The 19480-nt window shown below is 45.1% G+C and overlaps 1 protein-coding gene and 1 pseudogene across 1 annotated transcript; both read right to left on the bottom strand.

The window, feature by feature from the left end:
- Window position 1: 1 nt before the first annotated feature.
- On the bottom strand, window positions 2–7259 carry LOC125521303 (UTP--glucose-1-phosphate uridylyltransferase 3, chloroplastic-like). The gene is made up of 17 exons (XM_048686358.1): window positions 6495–7259; window positions 6047–6206; window positions 5749–5898; window positions 5443–5604; window positions 5142–5314; window positions 4984–5050; window positions 4674–4840; window positions 3934–4092; window positions 3373–3464; window positions 3179–3273; window positions 2575–2652; window positions 1523–1618; window positions 1222–1296; window positions 1054–1145; window positions 803–965; window positions 666–726; window positions 2–409 (listed from the first exon to the last, which is right to left on the bottom strand). Exons 1-17 carry the CDS (start codon window positions 7160–7162, stop codon window positions 297–299), a joined length of 2571 nt encoding a protein of 856 aa, XP_048542315.1. The 5' UTR covers window positions 7163–7259; the 3' UTR covers window positions 2–296.
- Window positions 7260–7827: 568 nt separating this feature from the next.
- On the bottom strand, window positions 7828–9072 carry LOC125532948 (annotated as a pseudogene).
- Between the last annotated feature and the right edge of the window lie 10408 nt (window positions 9073–19480).

Here is a 19480-nt window from a genome sequence, read left to right as displayed (position 1 = left end):
GTGGAAATAAACAGAGTCTTTTGACTTGGGGAGAACGAGTATTCTCCTTGACATTCAGAAATACTGAGTATATTCGTATGTACATCATCACTCCTAAAATGTGAGAACAATGGGCTGAAGAGCAGGCTTTGATATGCAGTCCACTGTACAACAGTCTATACGGCCCTTCTTTTACCTTATACAACAGCAACTACAAGCTGGATTTCATCTACCCAAACTATTCGTCAAGCGTGCTATTCGCATAATTCACCTAGCCGGAATCAATGAATCAAGAATCTACAGTTGGTACTATCTCCTTACAGGTCTACCATATTCAACTTCACATGGGCACCATCTACCGTATACTCCCAGTACCACGTTCCGCTGTCCATCATTTCTTTGCTTATAGGATCTAACTTAACAACAAAACCTGATGGACAAAGATAATACATTGAGAAATGTCAGATGCATGATATAAGCTACTACAGTACCTCTGTGACTAAATATAAGACGTTTTTGCAGTTCAACACGGAGGTATTTGAATGCAACGGGAATAGAAGATAATGATATAAGCAATAAATTTAGGTACTATTTTGTTGTGTTATGAACCTAAGGGGGAAAACGAGAGGATGTGCTTGCACACAATCTTTTCTGAACCAGAAAGTAGGGTACATGAACCAACAAACCTGCTTCGTCCTGAATGATGCACATTCTATGACCATCTGGCACTTCAAACATATGGTTACCCTGGTAGAACAAGGAAATCAGATTATGAGAAGGAAAAGGAGGGAAATGAAATTCACACACTTCTTAATTATCGCACCTTCAAGAGAATGTCTTTCGCCTCAAATTCTGCATTTCCATGAAGAATAATCTTTAAAGATTCTGATCTTTCAACATGATGCTTCCAATAAACATTAATGGGAGAATCCCAGCTGATCCCTTCGTTCACAATTTTAACATTTTGCAGCTTGCATCTCCCACACCTTTCAATAAACATGGAATTCAGAGTTTCATCCATATATGATACGTAGATGCGTGCTTCAGAAAACATGTGCTTAGAATAGACAATACCTGGCTCCATAGTGTAGTATTTGTTCACCATCAGTGTTCCTCTTTGTTGAACCCATAATATTATCAGCTAGAATAATAAGGCTCCCATCCAGCTATAATTTCAATCAATAAATTCAGTTTGGCATATGATGGGGGAAATACATGCTAATCATCTGTTTTGATGGTTACCTCAACATCTTGCCATAGAAATTCTGCCACCTCTATTTGCAATTCTGAACCTTTAGAGATGGAGCCACCTATGAACTGCATGTGTGGAAAACTGGAAATTGAAGTAACCATGGACGCGAAAAGTAACTAAACCCCATAACTAGAAAAATGATGTATATAGAGCAGAGTTTAGACTGTAAGCACTGAAACCTTTAGAATTTTCAACTGTGCTTCGCCAGTGGAAGCTCAAATATATATCATGTGAAGAGATGAAAAGGCCATGGCTATCATGTTTTACCCATTTAATTTAGAAGTAACATACCTTTTGCTTTATGATATCCCAAAATGGTCCTAAAGCAGGATGAAGAAATATGATGAATGGCAGTCCGGAATGCAAGTACTCATTATTGTCTTTGACCTGAATTGATAAGAGAAAAAAAATACTTCGACATGATAAAAGCTGGTACCAAACGTATGCACTCACTATTATCTTTAACCAGAAAACTGAAGAATAATTCAAAAGATTATGAGATCTGATAGTAGATACTCCCTCCATAACCTAATATAAGACGTTTTTTTGACACTACAACAGTGTCAAAAAACATCTTATATTAAGTTACAGAGGGAGTAGTAAATTAGATAATAAATACCCCCTCTGTAATATTTTCATGTATTTAAGTTTCAACAAGACACCTCATGAGGTCTAGAATATTCTATTTTCCCCTGGAAGCAGAGAAACTCAGAACAACACGTACGAAATAGCGTACAGGAAAATGTATACCATAGAAAATCACCGTGTCCTTTTGATTTCCAGAGAATAGATGCTCTGGAAATTTTACTAGTAACTTGCATTGTTGTCTATTAACTAATCATATAAGTAACATTTCATTGTGATCAGGAAATGGTCCGAGAATTCCGTTTTTTTAACCATATGGCTAATTTTCCCCTTCACTGGTCTATCTTGCAGAAGTAGTAAATCAGATGACCATATGTAAATGCATCTCGGACTGTTCTTCTGAATGCAATATTATTCCAGTTGAATAAGATTAACATGGCTTAGCACATGCTAATGATATGATTGGACGTGTTTTAAGTCAATACATAATACTCGAAATATACCGGTTCGCTAGATAATATTCCTTTAAAGATGAAGAAGGCATTGAAGTTTCAAAATACCAGCAAAAATACTACTGGCGGACAGAAGCATAACCAGAAGTCTAGCACTAACAACCACAGCTCAATTTTTGTAACTATAACCAAAGCTAATGCCAATCCGTCTGCCTTAATAAGGCAAGAAAATACCACATGGTATGCCTTTCACGTTAATTATATGTGAAAATAAGACCACAAAACAGATCACAGAAGTACAGTTACCTCTGGAACCTCTATGCTGCAGCTAGAAAGGAGATCATGAGCATTGCGCATAATGTCAAGGAGTGAACCCTCTGGAGTCTGTAGACAAGTAAAGTGTATATTGTAAACCCATGTCAAAAAACATAGCAGTGCCAGAAGCATCTTACATGCTATTAATTATATTGGAAAATAAAAATCTCATGGCCCAGTGATACTACGATCTCGATCTGATACTACAAACCAAAAAATGATACTACCTGGTATCCTGATGCTGAAAACCTTACTAAGCGCTGGCCTACTAAACATAAAATTCAGTAACACTAACATGATACTAACTGATAGCAGTCAATTTTTTACTTTCACAATCAGTATAAATTAAGTGTGGATCTTCAGTCTGTCAGAGAAATAGTTTTAGACACCCAGGCAAATATTTAATATAGACTAACACAGAAATGTGAAAATAATAACATATCATATATATGAATACATGAGAGTTGCAAAGTGGTAACCTCAATTAAAAACCTTTAGGTTTTCGAAGGTACGCCAAGTTAGATAAAAGTTTAGAATTTCACAATTTGCATGCAGCAACATGAGAATCCATTGGATTGTGTAGCGTGATATTAACCTGGTGCAATGATCTGTCTTCTGATTTCAGCTTCCTTTTAGCTGATGAAGTGACTTTTTTCCTTTCATTGTACACAATGAACGTGTCGAGCTTGCCTGTTAAATATGAAATTGCTAAAACCCGAGACGCAAAAAGAGAGGTAGTTGGATACAGACATGAATGGATGGGAAGCAAATATGAAACTACTTACATACTTTCTATTCCTTTGCTGCACCTGTAGCTATATGTGTTCATAAAATTATCTGCTATGTTTTGCATTGTGCACTCTAGCCTGCCACCCGCAGCGCTGTCACATAGTAAAAATGCCGTAGCAGAAATAAGTTAGTGAATCATAATAAATCAGTTAATTTTAACAGGTATATATTTCGATTTCCCCCCAGTCCCCACTGCGGTTATGTATTTGCATGGACTCAAAGGGCCAAAATTAACTTTTTTGCGTGTGCAGGGGCCTTTTGCAATTTTCCATGAATTAACTGTCGCTACCTTAGCTGCAGTCATAAAATTATTGTCGCCGTTCCCACACCAGCTACCAAGCAATATGCAATGCATTTATGCGACATAACCAGGCACGCCTTTAATACATAAATGATAGCAAATATATTAAGAAGTATTAGCCCACCCACTGAAATCTTTGTGCTATTAATAATATGTTTCGCATTATAAGCCCAAGTGATAAGATTACAAGTGTAGAGAACTCAACACTAGGAATACAGAAAGGCCAGAAGTGTGTAGGGGATTTACTGGAAAGCAAGTACCTACACTCAAAGCCCAGATGATCCACATATGATACTGCCTTCTTCAAATTTAGCACGATTCCTGGTAAGCAGCTAGCATTTTTGCGTGATCCAACTTCCTGCGCTGCTTGCAGGTCAACATATAGAATGTTTGTATTTGCTGGATAGCTAGCCTGCAAACTAAATTAACAAAAGCCTAGATGATTTGAGGAAGATAGATATTGATGCCCACAAAAGGACAGAATCTTAGTGGCAAGAAACATCACTGCATCCAACCAAACCGAAAAAACTGGGAAACACATCCTTCGCAAAAAATGAAGCTGAGAAAGCAAAGTGTTTGAAGCTACAGCATATGCAGCTGGATCAACATCACTATGGTGCTAACAAATGATTGCCATCTTGCGATTGTAACTTGATGTAAACGTATATACAAGAATGCAAAGACGTGCATTTATACTTTTCAGAATTCAAGGTAACATAACCTGGCTACTCATATTTTTCTGAATCCTTTTTACTAGTAAGTGTCAATCTCGGTGACAACTTCATAGGATACATATAAAAACTAACTTTTGTAGCTAAGAACAAAAGAGTATAGCTTACACTTCTACGTACAATATCAAATTCACCATGAAGAGCATATACAGTAGCACACAAAAACTGGAGGGAATGGTTAAAGCATCAAGAGTAGAATGAAGGTATTCAATTGGGGCCCTTTTTGTATTCCAAATGGGGTGTGCACTTTGGGATAATATGTGCATTACCTGTCATTCGTTGCTGTAGGTTCTGATATGCCGTATTTTTCAAATTCAGTGTACTCAATGCAAGTGATACCATATTCCCAGAGCCCATCAAAGTTTTGTTTTTCAATAAGAACATTCACCCCTTCAGTAGCACCTGGTCTTCGCTCACAAGATGCAAAACCTAATTTCTGAGGTATGATATGCCATATGTCAGAATATGTAAAGATAAAAAAAATGCATAGTACAAGAATCCGGAGGTGCAAAATAGATAGCATAGTGGAGGTTAATATTAGTAATTAATGTGAGCTAGAGAAATCCTCATTTTTCTTACCTTATTGTGTCGCAGGCCTATTCCGGCCAACGCCATCAGCGTCAAATCCGTTGCAGCAACAACATTGCTGAAAATAGCAAAAGAAGTTGAAAGTCATTCCCCCCTTCCAAATAATTCTTTAGAAAACAGATAAAAAACAGATGCATAGTTCAGATAACCTGACTTGACGAACAGTTGCACCTTTTCTGCCATGACAATAAAGCCATTCAAATACACCTCGATCGCAAGCAAGTTTCCAAATAGCGCCATGACCACCGGGTTTACCCACAGGGAGAAGTGATTCGCTGATTAACCATTTGCCATCTTCAGCATTTACTACAGGTACCAAAGGCTAGAAAAGCCACGATGCAATTTAGTTAGAACTCTACAGAAGTTCTGGGCAGAGTGTGTAACTGACGATTGTACTAATAGAAATGCACACAAACGAATAGACATTACTAGAAGTCTCCAATTATATACCTGTTCAAACAAGCGGAAGTTCTCACGGCCTCTACCAAACCATTCAAGTCTTTCACAGATGGCAACTATATGTTCATGGTTATTCTTCACAGAGCTTGTCATGACCGCCACAGGGGTTATACATTGTTTCCCAAAGATCTTGAAATGGAGAAACTCTCTAGCCTGTCAAACAAAGAAGCTTCACATGATATGGCACATACACGATATTACTGGGTGTCAATGGCACTTAATTGCACTATTTTAAGCTATTCCTTGGGTAATAAAATTGTATCTAAAGAAGAGTTTTCATATACAAAATACGAGTACCTGCAGATCTCGCATCAGTCCTTCCAATAGAGATCTTCCACAGTAAGGAAGCAATGCGGCAGGAAGGGAATCACCGGTATCTGAGTCCACTAAACCAAGACGGTCACCGGCACCACCAATCGGATAAATTTCACCAAGTTCTGGCAAACCCTAGAAATGATCATATTTCAGTACGTACCCTTGAGCAGATAAATGTCGTTGGCATAAATAGATCTTAGGTAAGTGGGAATGACATTATTAAACAACAATGTCAATGTTTTCTGTCACAAATCTTAGTTAATGTGGCATACGGAATAACCTCGATTCCCCACATGGCAGCTTGAGATGCATATTCTGTATCCTCCAGTAGATTAAGTCCAGTGGGAACATGGAAGTCGACAAACTTGTCTTTGCTATGCCGGTGCTTGCTGTCCTTGGACTTGGAGACCGAGAGCAGCTCCAACGCCATAATTTGGTAGCTGGAGCAGAGCAATATATATCAGTAATACTATTTGAAATGCGAAGATCAAAGCTAGTTGGAATGGTTCAAATAATGGAAGTTTTAACTACGAAGACCAGAGGACAGTCAAGTTATGGCAAACTGGCGATCAGCTTACTTGCCAGTCGGCAGTTAGTAGTGGTAGCTTCAAATTTAAGCGAGGGCCATATTTGGCAGCACTTGCATGCAGCTCGGCCGGCCGTGTACCGAGTCTCCAACTCTCTAGGCTGGCTCTAGCGGTGCAGACAAAGAGGCGATGCTCACTCACCCGATGATGCCTCCAACGCAGTCGTAGAACTCCTCGATGTCTCCGAGAAACTTGAGCAGCCGTCCGAGCAGCAGCTCCGTCTCCCCGCTCCCAGCCTCGTCCTCCGCCGCCCCCTCCTCGCTCCACCTCCCGACCAGATCGGCCAGGCTGTACAGCGCCTCCCTCAGCGCGCTCCCGCCACCGCCCCCATTGCGGTGGCGCTCGTGGCTGCCGCCGGCCCAGCCGAGCTCCGCGCCGAGCACGTGGTCCTGGCCGGCCGCGACGAGGCATTTGAGCAGGTACGCCTCCCGGGGCCGGAGGCCGCCCAGGACCCCGCGGCTGGACGCGTCGCCGAAGAAGGCCGCGACGCGGGGCTCGGCGTCGAGCGCGCGGAGCTTGTCGCCGAGGGAGCGCGCCGCTCGGAGGCGCGCGCGGGCCGCGGAGAGCCGCGCCACCTCCGCGGCGAGGCGCGGCTGCTGCTCGGCAGCGGAGGGGCCGGGGCCGGGCCCGTGCTCGAGCGAGGCGGTGGAGACGCGCTGCTGCGAGGGCGGGGAGGGGGACGGGGAGGGGAGCGAGGAGAGGACGCGGCTGCGCGCGCCGCGGCGTCGGGGCGGGCGGAGGGGCGGGAGCTGGCGCGGGGTGAGGAGGCGGAGGTGGGGAGGGAGCGCCGGGCGGGAGGGGGTGGCCATGGTTGCTGGCAGCGGTCGAGCGGAGTGGAGGGTGGTGGTGGCGCGGGGAGGCGGGAGAGAGCGAGAGGGGGGATAAGAGGAGCTCGGTGAGAGCGAAACGGGAGGGGGATATGCTCCCGGGCGATACGGTGCGGTGCCATCTCCATATCCCTCGCGCGGCCGACCTGCTCGCGGAGCCGAGACACGAGCCGGACGGGAGGTGCTGGCCTGGTGGGTATATTCGCTCCGCGCGTCGGCCGCGTTTACATTTGTTTTTTGGAAACTGGAATGCGACGTTCGGATGAGCCCGTTGGCTGAGGCCAACTCCACCGCGCGACCCGACCCCAAACAACGGACATCCGTTTTGTTTTATTTTTGTCTTTTTGGATAGGGATTTGGGGTCGTGTCCGGGCCTGTCCTGGGATGCGGTGGCCGTGCGCCAGCGCGCTGCCGCATCCTTTTGCCCCATCATGTCCGTCAAGATCAAGAAATGCCCAAATTTATATTAAAACTAGTTTTGAACCCAAATTTTTGTCTGAAAATTAAAATAGTTTTACAACCCAATTGAAATTGTCTTTAATAAAATAGTTTTACAACCAAATCGAAATTGTCTTAACTGAACATAAAATGGACAAATACATCTATTGGTTGCCAATGTGATCCCACACGTGCTCAACCAAGTCATTTTAAACATTCACATGAGTGTGCCAATCACGCATCTCACGGTGGAATTGGGCAAACTGTTCAAATGTGGCCGGGTCTTGGTGCAGGGGCTCAATATTTTCACCTTGATAATCAAATCCTTGGTCGAAGATACTCTCATCACGCTCGTCCTTGACGATCATGTTGTGCATGATCACGCAAGCAGTCATCACCTCCCAAAGCTTCCCTTCATCCCATGACAGTGCAGGGTTTCAAACGATACCCCACCGGGATTGAAGCACACCAAAAGCACGTTCCACATCCTTTCTAACACTCTCTTGCATTTGAGCAAATCTCTTTCTCTTCTCACCTTGGGGTTTCGAGATTGTCTTCACAAAAGTTGACCACTGAGGATATATACCATCTGCTAGATAGTATCCCTTGTTGTAATGGTGGCCGTTGATCTCAAAGTTGACAGGTGAGGAGTGGCCTTCTGCAAGCCTCGCGAAGACTGGAGAACGCTGCAGCACGTTGATATCATTGTGAGAACCTGTCGTGCCGAAGAAAGAATGCCATATCCAAAGATCTTGTGATGCCACCGCTTCTAATATGACAGTGCACCCGTTAACATGCCCCTTGTACTGGCCCTGCCAAGCAAATGGACAGTTCTTCCACTCCCAGTGCATACAATCTATGCTGCCAAGCATACCTGGAAAGCCTCTAGCTGCGTTGGTCGCCAACAATCTCTCTGTATCAGCGGCAGTTGGCTGCCTCAAGTACTCTGGACCAAAGACCTCGATCACAGCCTGGCAAAACTTGTACATTGACATCAGACATGTTGTCTCACTCATGCACACATACTCATCCACCAAATCGCCTGGAATTCTATATGCAAGCATGCGGATGGCCGCGGTGCATTTCTGGTAGGAGGAGAATTCAATCTTGCCAAGGGCATCCGTCTTGCACTCGAAGTATGGGTCATGAGCAACCACTCCCTCTCGGATACGATTGAACACATGCCTTGCCATACGAAAACGGCGACGAAATTTATCCGGCCTGAAGAGCGGGGTGTTGGCAAAGTAATCTGCATAGAGCAGGGCGTGGCCTCTCTCCCTGTTGCGGTTCAGGTTGGGAGCACGGCCAGAGAGTGACCCCCTGTACCGAGGAAGCTGCCGTTGAATATGGTCGTGAACGACCAGTGCAGCCACCACAAGATTTTCATCATCCGACGACGAATCGTCCGATGAACAAAGGAAGTGATGGAAGAAAAACTCGTCTCCACTGTCCATACCTTTGTTGGCAAAAGGTCGAACACCTTGCGGTCGTGGTGGCGAAGAGGCCGCGATGATCACCTCGACGTAGCAGGTTGGTTGCCGGCCGGCTACAGGCCGCTCTGGAGCTCTCGTCGGAATCTGCCTCGGCCGCCGTGGTACGTCGCCGGCAGTCGTGTCCCCTCTGCCATCGGCAAGGACGGCGATGGCCAAACCTCCTCCGATCGACGACCAAAACTACGGCGGAAGCGCGGGCGTGGTGGCGGCCATGTCGAGACGTGGTTTGGTATGGACGGCGGGGGGGCTGCGCGGTGAGGAGGCGGCCGGAGAATAGCGGCGGCGCCGGCGGCGGGGCGGGGCGGGGAGAGAGGGTGAAGCGTTGGGAGCGAAGGGACTGCTAGTGTCCCCGACAGACGGGCCACGGGGGGGGGGGACAAGGGCGTGCGTCGAGGCCGTCCGCGCGCGTCCGTTTCACCCCAAACCGAGCGCAAATTTGGGCCGGGGATGGGTCGAAAGCGGATGGAATCCGGACATTTGTCCGTTTATGCCCGCGCGCTGGGCCGTCTTATTTGTCCCTTTTACCTCAAACGGATGGGGGCGGACAGGATAGGGTCGCGCGGTGAAGTTGGCCTGAGCCTTGGATTTCGAACAGATGGGCTTGGCCTGTTTCCTTTTTCTAAGGAATGATTATTTTTATTCCCATGCCTAGAAAAAAAGATTATTTTTATGCCCCTTGTTATATCCCATCCGATTGACTTGCCCCTAGTTTCGAAAGACCCTTAGTTTCGCCCGAGCATGTTTGCTTCTCTTATGCTTTTGTCCTTTGACTGTTTGACTGTCACCAACACTTTTGTCATGAATGCAAGTGACATGCATGATGATTTTTTAAACATTCTTATATCTTATTTGTATGTTTCTGAGTTAATATGAATTTGTTATTAAGTTTTCAAAGTGATGGTCAAAGAGCAAAAGCATAAAAGGAGCAAATGTCCTCGCGCAGAACTGGTTTTTTTTCAAATTAGGGGCAAATCAAATGGGTGTGCCCCAATTAGGGTATCGAACGTAATAGCCCATGTCCAAAACGCCCAAGTTGGAGAATGAAGAGGAGGGAAAACATAGAAGTTGTGCTCCATTGCAAAAAAAGGAGTGCAAAAAAATGAAAAAAGACGCTCCCTCCATCAAGGCAAATTCATATTTCTGGATACGTAAATCACCTGTCTAATGCTTTTTTTTGTTACAAGGAAAGAATAACCCAGGGTGAAAAGCCCCTCAGAGGAATTCTCACAAGCACATGTGATTCTCATCTCTCATGGGGGATATCACCCCCTATCCCTGTGTCAGTTTGGGCAGAGATCCAGTGACTGGCCTCTGGCCAGTCACGCCGTGACTGGCGGCCAGCCAGCCATTAGATGAAGGATGGGCAGACCAGATTAATTACTGCAGCATAAACACTAGGGATGAAAACGGCACAAAAACGGACGGAATTGGGTGCTAACATATTTGTTTTCATATTTTTTACAGAAGCGGAATGAATACAGAAACCCGGAAACAAATACTACCGGAAACCGACACGGAGCAAATACAGAGCAGACACGAAAACAAAATGATGTGTTGATCAGAACTTAAAACCCCTGATAACCCACAAGTATAGGGGATCGCAACAGTTTTCGAGGGTATAGTATTCAACCCAAATTTATTGATTCGACACAAGGGGAGCCAAATAATATTCTCAAATGTTAGCAGCTGAGTTGTCAATTCAACCACACCTGGAAACTTAGTATCTGCAGCAAAATATTTAGTAGCAAAGTAATATGATAGTAGTGGTAATGGTAGAAAATGGTAACAGTAGTAAAAGTAATGTTTTTGGTATTTTGTAGTGATGATAGGAATAGCAACGGGAAAGTAAATAAGCGAAGAACAATATATGGAAAGTTCGTAGGCAATGGATCGGTGATGGAGAATTATGCCGGATGCGGTTCATCATGTAACAGTCATAACCTAGGGTGACACAGAACTAGCTCCAGTTCATCAATGTAATGTAGGCATGTATTCCGAATATAGTCATACGTGCTTATGGAAAAGAACTTGCATGACATCTTTTGTCCTACCCTCCAGTGGCAGTGGGGTCCTTACGGAAACTAAGGGATATTAAGGCCTCCTTTTAATAGAGTACCGGAACAAAGCATTAACACATAATGAATACATGAACTCCTCAAACTACGGTCATCACCGGTAAGTATCCCGATTATTGTCACTTCGGGGTTAACGGATCATAACACATAATAGGTGACTATAAACTTGCAAGATAGGATCAAGAACTCTCATATATTGATGAAAACATAATAGGTTCAGATCTGAAATCATGGCACTCGGGCCCTAGTGACAATCATTAAGCATAGCAAAGTCATAGCAACATCAATCTCAGAACATAGTGGATACTAGGGATCAAACCCTAACAAAACTAACTCGATTACATGATAGATCTCATCCAACCCATCACCGTCCAGCAAGCATACGATGGAATTACTCACGCACGGCGGTGAGCATCATGAAATTGGTGATGGAGGATGGTTGATGATGATGATGGCGACAGATTCCCCTCTCCGGAGCCCCGAATGGACTCCACATCAGCCCTCCCGAGAGGTTTTAGGGCTTGGCGGCGGCTTCGTATCGTAAAACGTGATGAATCCTTCTCTCTGATTTTTTTTCTCCCCAAAACATAATATATAGAGTTGGAGTTGGAGTCAGAGGAGCTCTAGGGGGGCACGAGGTAGGGGGCGCGCCCTAGGGGGCAGGCGCGCCCCCACCCTCGTGGACAGGTGGTGGGCCTCCTGGCCTTCATCTTTTGCAGATATTTTTTATATTTTCCAAAAAGTTGCTCCATGAAGTTTCAGGTCATTCCGAGAACGTTTGTTTCTGCACATAAATAACACTGTGGTAATTCTGCTGAAAACAGCGTCAGTCCGGGTTAGTTCCATTCAAATCATGCAAGTTAGAGTCCAAAACAAGGGCAAAAGTGTTTGGAAAAGTAGATACGACGGAGACGTATCAACTCCCCCAAGCTTAAACCTTTGCTTGTCCTCAAGCAATTCAGTTGACAAACTGAGAGTGATAAAGAAAAAAATTTACAAACTCTGTTTGCTCTTGTTGTTGTAAATATGTAAAGCCAGCATTCAATTTTTCAACAAAGATTATGACTAACCACATTCACAATAACGCTTAGGTCTCAAGTTTACTCATATCAATGGCATAATCAACTAGCGAGCAATAATAATAAATCTTGGATGACAACACTTTCTCAAAACAATCATAATATGATATAACAAGATGGTATCTCGCTAGCCCTTTCTGAGACCGCAAAACATAAATGCAGAGCACCTTTAAAGACCAAGGACTGACTAGACATTGTAATTCATGGTAAAAGAGATCCAGTCAAGTCATACTCAATGTAAACTAACAATAATGAATGCAAATGACAGCGGTGCTCTTCAATTGGTGCTTTTTAATAAGAGGATGATGACTCAGCATAAAAGTAAATAGATAGGCTCTTCGCAGAGGGAAGCAGGGATTTGTAGAGGTGTCAGAGCTCGGTTTTGAAATAAAGGTGAATAATATTTTGAGCGGTATACTTTCATTGTCAACATAACAACCAAGAGATGGCGGTATCTTCCATGCTACACACATTATAGGCGGTTCCCAAACAGAATGGTAAATTTTATACTTCCCCTTCTACCAACAAGCATCAATCCATGGCTTGCTCGAAACAACGAGTGCCTCCAACTAACAAGAGTCCCAGGGGGAGTTTTGTTTGCAATTATTTTGATTTAGTTTGCATAAAGCATGGGACTGGGCATCCCGGTGACCAGCCACTTTTCTCGTGAGTGAGGAGCGGAGTCCACTCCTCTTGAGAATAACCCGCCTAACATGGAAGATACAGACAGCCCTAGTTGATACATGAGCTATTCGAGCATACAAAACATGATATTTATTTAAAGGTTTAGAGTTTGGCACATACAAATTTACTTGGAACGGCAGGTAGATACCGTATATAGGTAGGTACGGTGGAGTCATGTGGAATAAGTGGAGGAGTGTGTGGGTGAAAGGATAAGTGGAGGAGGGCCACCGTGGGCCCACGAGGCAGGGGGCGCGCCTAGGGGGTAGGGCGCGCCCTCCACCCTCGTGGGCAGGTGATTAACCCACCTGTTGTGTTCTCAGTGCCAAATATTCTCAAATATTCCAGAAAAAAAATCATATTTAAATTTCAGAGCATTTGGAGAACTTTTATTTTCAGGGTATTTTTATATTGCACGGATAATTCAGATAACAGACAGAAAAATACTATTTTTATTTTATTTAATATAAATAACAGAAAGTAAAAGTGGGGTACAGAAGGTTGTGCTTTCTAGTTTCATCCATCTCATGCTCATCAAAAGGAATCCACTAACAAGGTTGGTCAAGTCTTGTTAACGAACTCATTCCGAATAACATGGAACCGGAGAAATTTTGAATAACACTATGTTGCCTCAACGGGGATATGCACATCCCTAATAATAAGAATATCATATTTCTTCTTGATAGTAGGAAGAGGAAATTCAAAACCTCCAAATATAATCGATGGAATTTTTCCAATAGAGTTGATACTATGAACTTGAGGTTGTTTCCTCGGAAAGTGTACCGTATGCTCATTACCATTAACATGAAAAGTGACACTGCCTTTAGTGCAATCAATAACAGCCCCTGCAGTATTCAAAAAGGGTCTTCCAAGAATAATAGACATACTATCGTCCTCGGGAATATCAAGAATAACAAAATCTGTTAAAATAGTAACGTTTGCAACTACAACAGGCACATCCTCACAAATACCGACAGGTATAGCAGTTGATTTATCAGCCATTTGCAAAGATATTTCAGTAGGTGTCAACTTATTCAAATCAAGTCTACGATATAAAGAGAGAGGCATAACACTAACACCGGCTCCAAGATCACATAAAGCAGTTTTAACATAGTTTCCTTTAATGGAGCATGGTATAGTTGGTACACCGGGATCTCCAAGTTTCTTTGGTATTCCACCCTTAAAAGTATAATTAGCAAGCATGGTGGAAATTTCATCTTCCGGTATCTTTCTTTTATTTGTAAAAATTTCTTTCATATACTTAGCATAAGGATTCATTTTAAGCATATCAGTTAATCACATACGCAAAAAGATGGGTCTAATCATTTTAGCAAAGCGCTCAAAATCCTCATCATCCTTTTTCTTGGATGGTTTGGGAGGAAAAGGCATGGGTTTCTGAACCCATGGTTCTCTTTCTTTACCATGTTTCCTAGCAACAAAGTCTTTCTTATCATAACGTTGATTCTTTGATTGTGGGTTATCAAGATCAACAACAGGTTCAATTTCTATATCATTATCATTACTAGGTTGAGCATCATCATGAACATTATCATTAACATTATTACTAGTTTCAGGTTCATTACCAGATTGTGTTTCAGCATCAAAAATAGAAATATCATTTGGATTCTCGGGTGGTTCAATAACAGGTTCACTAGAAGCATGCAAAGTCCTATCATTTTTCTTTTTCTTCCTTTTAGAAGGACTAGGTGCATCTATATTATTTCTCTGAGAATCTTGCTCAATTCTCTTAGGATGGCCTTCAGGATACAAAGGTTCCTGAGTCATTCTACCACCTCTAGTCATAACTCTAACAGCATTATCATTATTCTTACTATTCAATTCATTGAGCAAATCATTTTGAGCTTTAAGTACTTGTTCTACTTGAGTGGTAACCATAGAAGCATGTTTGCTAATAAGTTTGAGTTCATCTTTGAAATTAGCCATATAATCACCCAAGTGTTCAAGCATATTTGAATTGTATTTCAATTGTCTACCAAAATAAGCATTAAATTCTTCTTGCTTAGCCATAAATTTATCAAACTCATCTAAGCATGGGCTAGCAAACTTAGTAAATGGGATTTCAGCTTTATCATATCTATAGAGAGAATTTACCTTTACTACCTGTGTCAGGTTATCAAGGCCATGAGTTTCTTCAATAGGTAGATGATTAAGATCATATGTTTCTTCAACAGGCGGTAAATTAAGACCACGTATTTCTTCAATAGGAGGTAAATTCTTAACATCTTCAGCTTTAATACCTTTTTCTTTCATAGATTTCTTTGCCTCTTGCATATCTTCAGGACTGAGAAATAGAATACCCCTCTTCTTCGGAGTTGGTTTAGGAATAGGCTCAGGAGTTGGCTCCGGAGGTGTCCAATTATTTTCATTTGTCAACATATTATTCAATAGAATTTCAGCTTCATCCGGTGTTCTTTCCCTGCAGAACTAACACAACTATCCAGGTAATCTCTAGAGGCATCGGTTAGTCCATTATAAAAGATATCAAGTATTTCATTTTTCTTAAGAGGATGATCAGGCAAAGCATTAAGTAATTGGAGAAGCCTCCCCCAAGCTTGTGGGAGACTCTCTTATTTAATTTTCACAAAATTATATATATCCCTTAAAGCAGTTTGTTTCTTATGAGCAGGGAAATATTTAGCAGAGAAGTAATAAATCATATCCTGGGGACTACGCACACAACCAGGATCAAGAGAATTAAACCATATCTTAGCATCACCCTTTAATGAGAACGGAAATATTTTAAGGATATAAAAGTAACGAGTTCTCTCATCAGTAGTGAACAGGGTGGCTGTCGGTGTCAAAACCGGCGCGGATCTCGGGTAGGGGGTCCCGAACTGTGCGTCTAGGCCAGATGGTAACAGAAGGCAGGGAACACGATGTTTTACCCAGGTTCGGGCCCTCTCGATGGAGGTAAAACCCTACGTCCTGCTTGATTAATATTGATGATATGGGTAGTACAAGAGTAGATCTACCACGAGATCAAGGAGGCTAAACCCTAGAAGCTAGCCTATGGTATGATTGTTGTATATGGAGTTGATTGGCTACGGACTACAACCCTCTAGTTTATATAGACACCGGATAGGGTTAGGGTTACATAGAGTCGGTTACAATGGTAGGAGATCTTGAATATCCGCACCACCAAGCTTGCCTTCCACGCCAAGGAAAGTCCCATCCGGACACGGGACGAAGTCTTCAATCTTGTATCTTCATAGTCCAGGAGTCCGGCCGAAGGTATAGTCCGGCTACCCGAACACCCCCTAATCCAGGACTCCCTCAGTAGCCCCTGAACCAGGCTTCAATGATGACGAGTCCAGCGCGCAAATTGTCTTTGGCATTGCAAGGCGGGTTCCTCCTCCAAATCCTTCATAGAAGATTGTAAACACCAAGAGTAGTGTCCGGCTCTGTAAAATAAGCTTCCACATATTGCCATAGAGAGAATAATATTAACACAAATCAAATCTGCTGACGTATTCCGCAGTGTGTCATCACACTACAGCCAAGTCCTTTACTCAAATCGTTTTCACTTTTCCACCTCAGCGTGTTTTGCGAGGCGGTTTTCCTTGGCACGTCTTGTCAAAGCAGAGATCGTGTACCCCCCCTTTTGTGGGATTCTCATCAATACGGACGTGGGTAACCCAACCGCGCCACTTATCACGGCGCTTGGGAGGCATGCGAGTTTTACTAGGCAGGTGGGGACGCACAACCGCATCCGCCCATATAAGGGGATAAGGATCCACCTTTTTACCTACGCCTTCTTCCTCCTTTGCCTATCCATCTCCTGCGCACTCGAGCTCCAGCGCCCAAGCCCACACTTCCCACCTCAACCTTCTCCAGCAATATCCGGAGTGGGAGGCAAGTGGATGGTCTCCTCCGCCGCGGAGGGCCAAGTCAAGAAGCTAAGGAAGGTCGGATACCTGTCCAAGGACATCGTGCACCGGCTTCCCGAAAAGGGGCAACTTCTCCCCACCCCAAGGCCCCATGAGAGGGTAGTATTTCTTCCCCACTTCCTCCGCGGACTGGGTTTTCCACTTCACCCATTTGTCCAGGGGCTCATGTTCTACTACGGCCTGGATTTCCACGATCTGGCCCCGAACTTCATCCTCAACATCTCGGCGTTTATCGTCGTGTGCGAGGCTTTTCTCCGCGTCCGCCCTCATTTCGGCCTCTGGCTCAAGACCTTCAACGTCAAGCCCAAGGTGGTGCGCGGCAGCCAGGTGGAGTGCGGAGGCGCCATGGCGGGCAAGATGGCCAACGTCCTATGGTTCGAGGGCTCTTTTGTGGAGACCCTAAAGGGATGGCAATCCGGGTGGTTTTATATCACCGAGCCGCGCGATCCGAAATGGACCGCAGCCCCCGAGTTCCGATCCGGACCCCCCACGCGGCTTATGTCCTGGAAAGAGACGGGCCTGTCGTGGGGTGACGAAAAAGAGGTGACCGGATTGCAAACATGCATCCAGTCCCTGGTGAACAAGCCAATCCGGCTTGTTAATGTAATCCAGGTTATGCTCGTTCGCCGGATCCTCCCGTGCCAACAACGGGATTTTAATCTGTGGGAGTTCGACCCGGCGCAGCATCAAACCCTCAGCAGGCTCTTCGACACGACGTACGAAGACGCCTGGAAGATGCTATTCAAGGGTGCCGAGGCTCCCGCATCCGCTTCCGAGGATCGCGGATACAGCTCGCAGCGTCACGCTAGCGAGGTAAGCCATCTACCCCTTTTGCAGGATGTTAAGCTTTTTTCATAGTTTGACTCTATGCGGGATCTAAACTCCCTTACCTTTGACAGGCTTGGCGGGCGATATCCGGACCGATTAACTGGCCGGCTCCGCTGCCCGAAGATCCAGCCCCAGCTCTATTAGTGAAGCTGCTGGTTCCGGCGCCTTATGTGGTGCCGGAGAAGAAGGCCAAGAAGAAGAAGACCACGGGGACTCGAAAGAGTGCCCGCAACGTGGTGGTGTCGGACTCGTCATCTGACAAGTCCGAGACGCCCTCCTCCCGTGAAAACAAGGAGGAAGAAGAAAACTCTCCCCCCCAGCGGAGGGAGGAGAGAAGAGGAAGGCCGCCCCAACGGGGGAGGCCGAGGGGTCTAGGAAAAGGAAGACCCCTCCGCCGGACTATGCCCCCAACTCCGAAGAGGGCAAAGAGGAGTGGCCAAACAGGGCCAAGCGTCCGGCGAAATCGTAAGTTCGGATATCAAAGTAACTCATGATGTTCCTTTGTTTGCACAGCTTTCCCTAATGTCGAATGTAATTATGCAGTCCGCCCCGGGCCAAATTCGACAAATCGTCGGGCGGCTCCCTGGACTTATCGGACGTGAACTCAGTTCCGCCCACTGTCTCCCCCCGCACTGCAGACGACGCCGAAGTGGCGTCGCGACAAGCTCCGGGGCAGGAGGAGGTGGTCCCGGAGGAGCCGCAAGGCAACCTCCCGGACTCCAGGAGTGAAGGGGATAAGGCCCCCCAGGGCTCCCAGTCCGGCTTTGTGCCGGACACCGCGCCGGAATCTTCCACAGTTCCGGACCGCGGTAGGCGAACTCCTTCCAAGAGGAGCAAGCCTTCTGAGCCGGCGGCCTCCGTCCAACCGGAGGTGCCGGACAATCTGCTGGAGGTGCTTGACGACGCCTCCATCGACGAGGGGCACCGTACTATTATGAGTACGGTGATCCAGAAGGTTCAGTCCGCCAAGAGCGGACTGACTGAAGCTTGCGCTAGCCTTCTAATAGGCTTCGAGGTAAGTAAAAATATGTAAAAATATTAACACATAGACAGTAGCCCCTGATGCTCTGTTTGGCGTTCGAAAAGAAAAGCCGAATAGAGGATCTATTAAATTTCGCAGGAGTCTAAAAAAAGTCAATATGCGTATGCAGGCTTCGCTGCTATCCACCGCCGCACTGACTGCAGAGGTGGGTGTCCTGAAGCAGGACCTCGAGCGGACCGAGCAAGAGCTCGGCCTTGCCAAGTGGCGGCTCGAGGAGAAAGAAGGTAAGAAATACCTTACAGAAAAAGTGCCTATAAAAAGGCTTGATTGCGAAAAGAATAACAGGATTGTACTGCTTATTGTAGGGGCCACGACGGAGGTGGCGACCCTTAAGCAGGCGCTGTCTGAGGCTGAAAGGAAAACGGCCACGAAGCGCACCGAGCGAGACAGACTTGGGGCTCAGGTCGGCGAGGTGCAGCAAGAGCTTCAGGCTCTCATGAAAAAACATGAGAGTTTGGAGCTTGAGTCGAAGGTGCAAGCATCCGAGCTTGCGACGGCCCTAGAGGCTGCCAAGTCTACCAAGGCCGAAGCCCAAAAGGCCCTCCAAGAGTTGGAGGAGATGAGGAAGATAGCAACGGGTAAGGCATTCTTTATGTAAAGCAGAAATATAAAAGTGAACTACTTGTTACTTACCCGAATCCGGAGCTCTCCAGGGGCATTCGCAGATCTTCCCCGCAGCGTATCCGCCGCCACCGCATTCTATCGAGTTGAAGTGTAGCTCGACGGAGAAGGTGTTCTAGTCTCAGTATTCTGAGG

The sequence above is a fragment of the Triticum urartu genome, chromosome 1 (genome assembly GCF_003073215.2).
Source record: "Triticum urartu cultivar G1812 chromosome 1, Tu2.1, whole genome shotgun sequence".
NCBI classification, from domain to species: Eukaryota; Viridiplantae; Streptophyta; class Magnoliopsida; order Poales; family Poaceae; genus Triticum; species Triticum urartu.
Note: the sequence above shows the minus strand (reverse complement) of the source record. Positions and strands in the feature narration are given on the sequence as shown.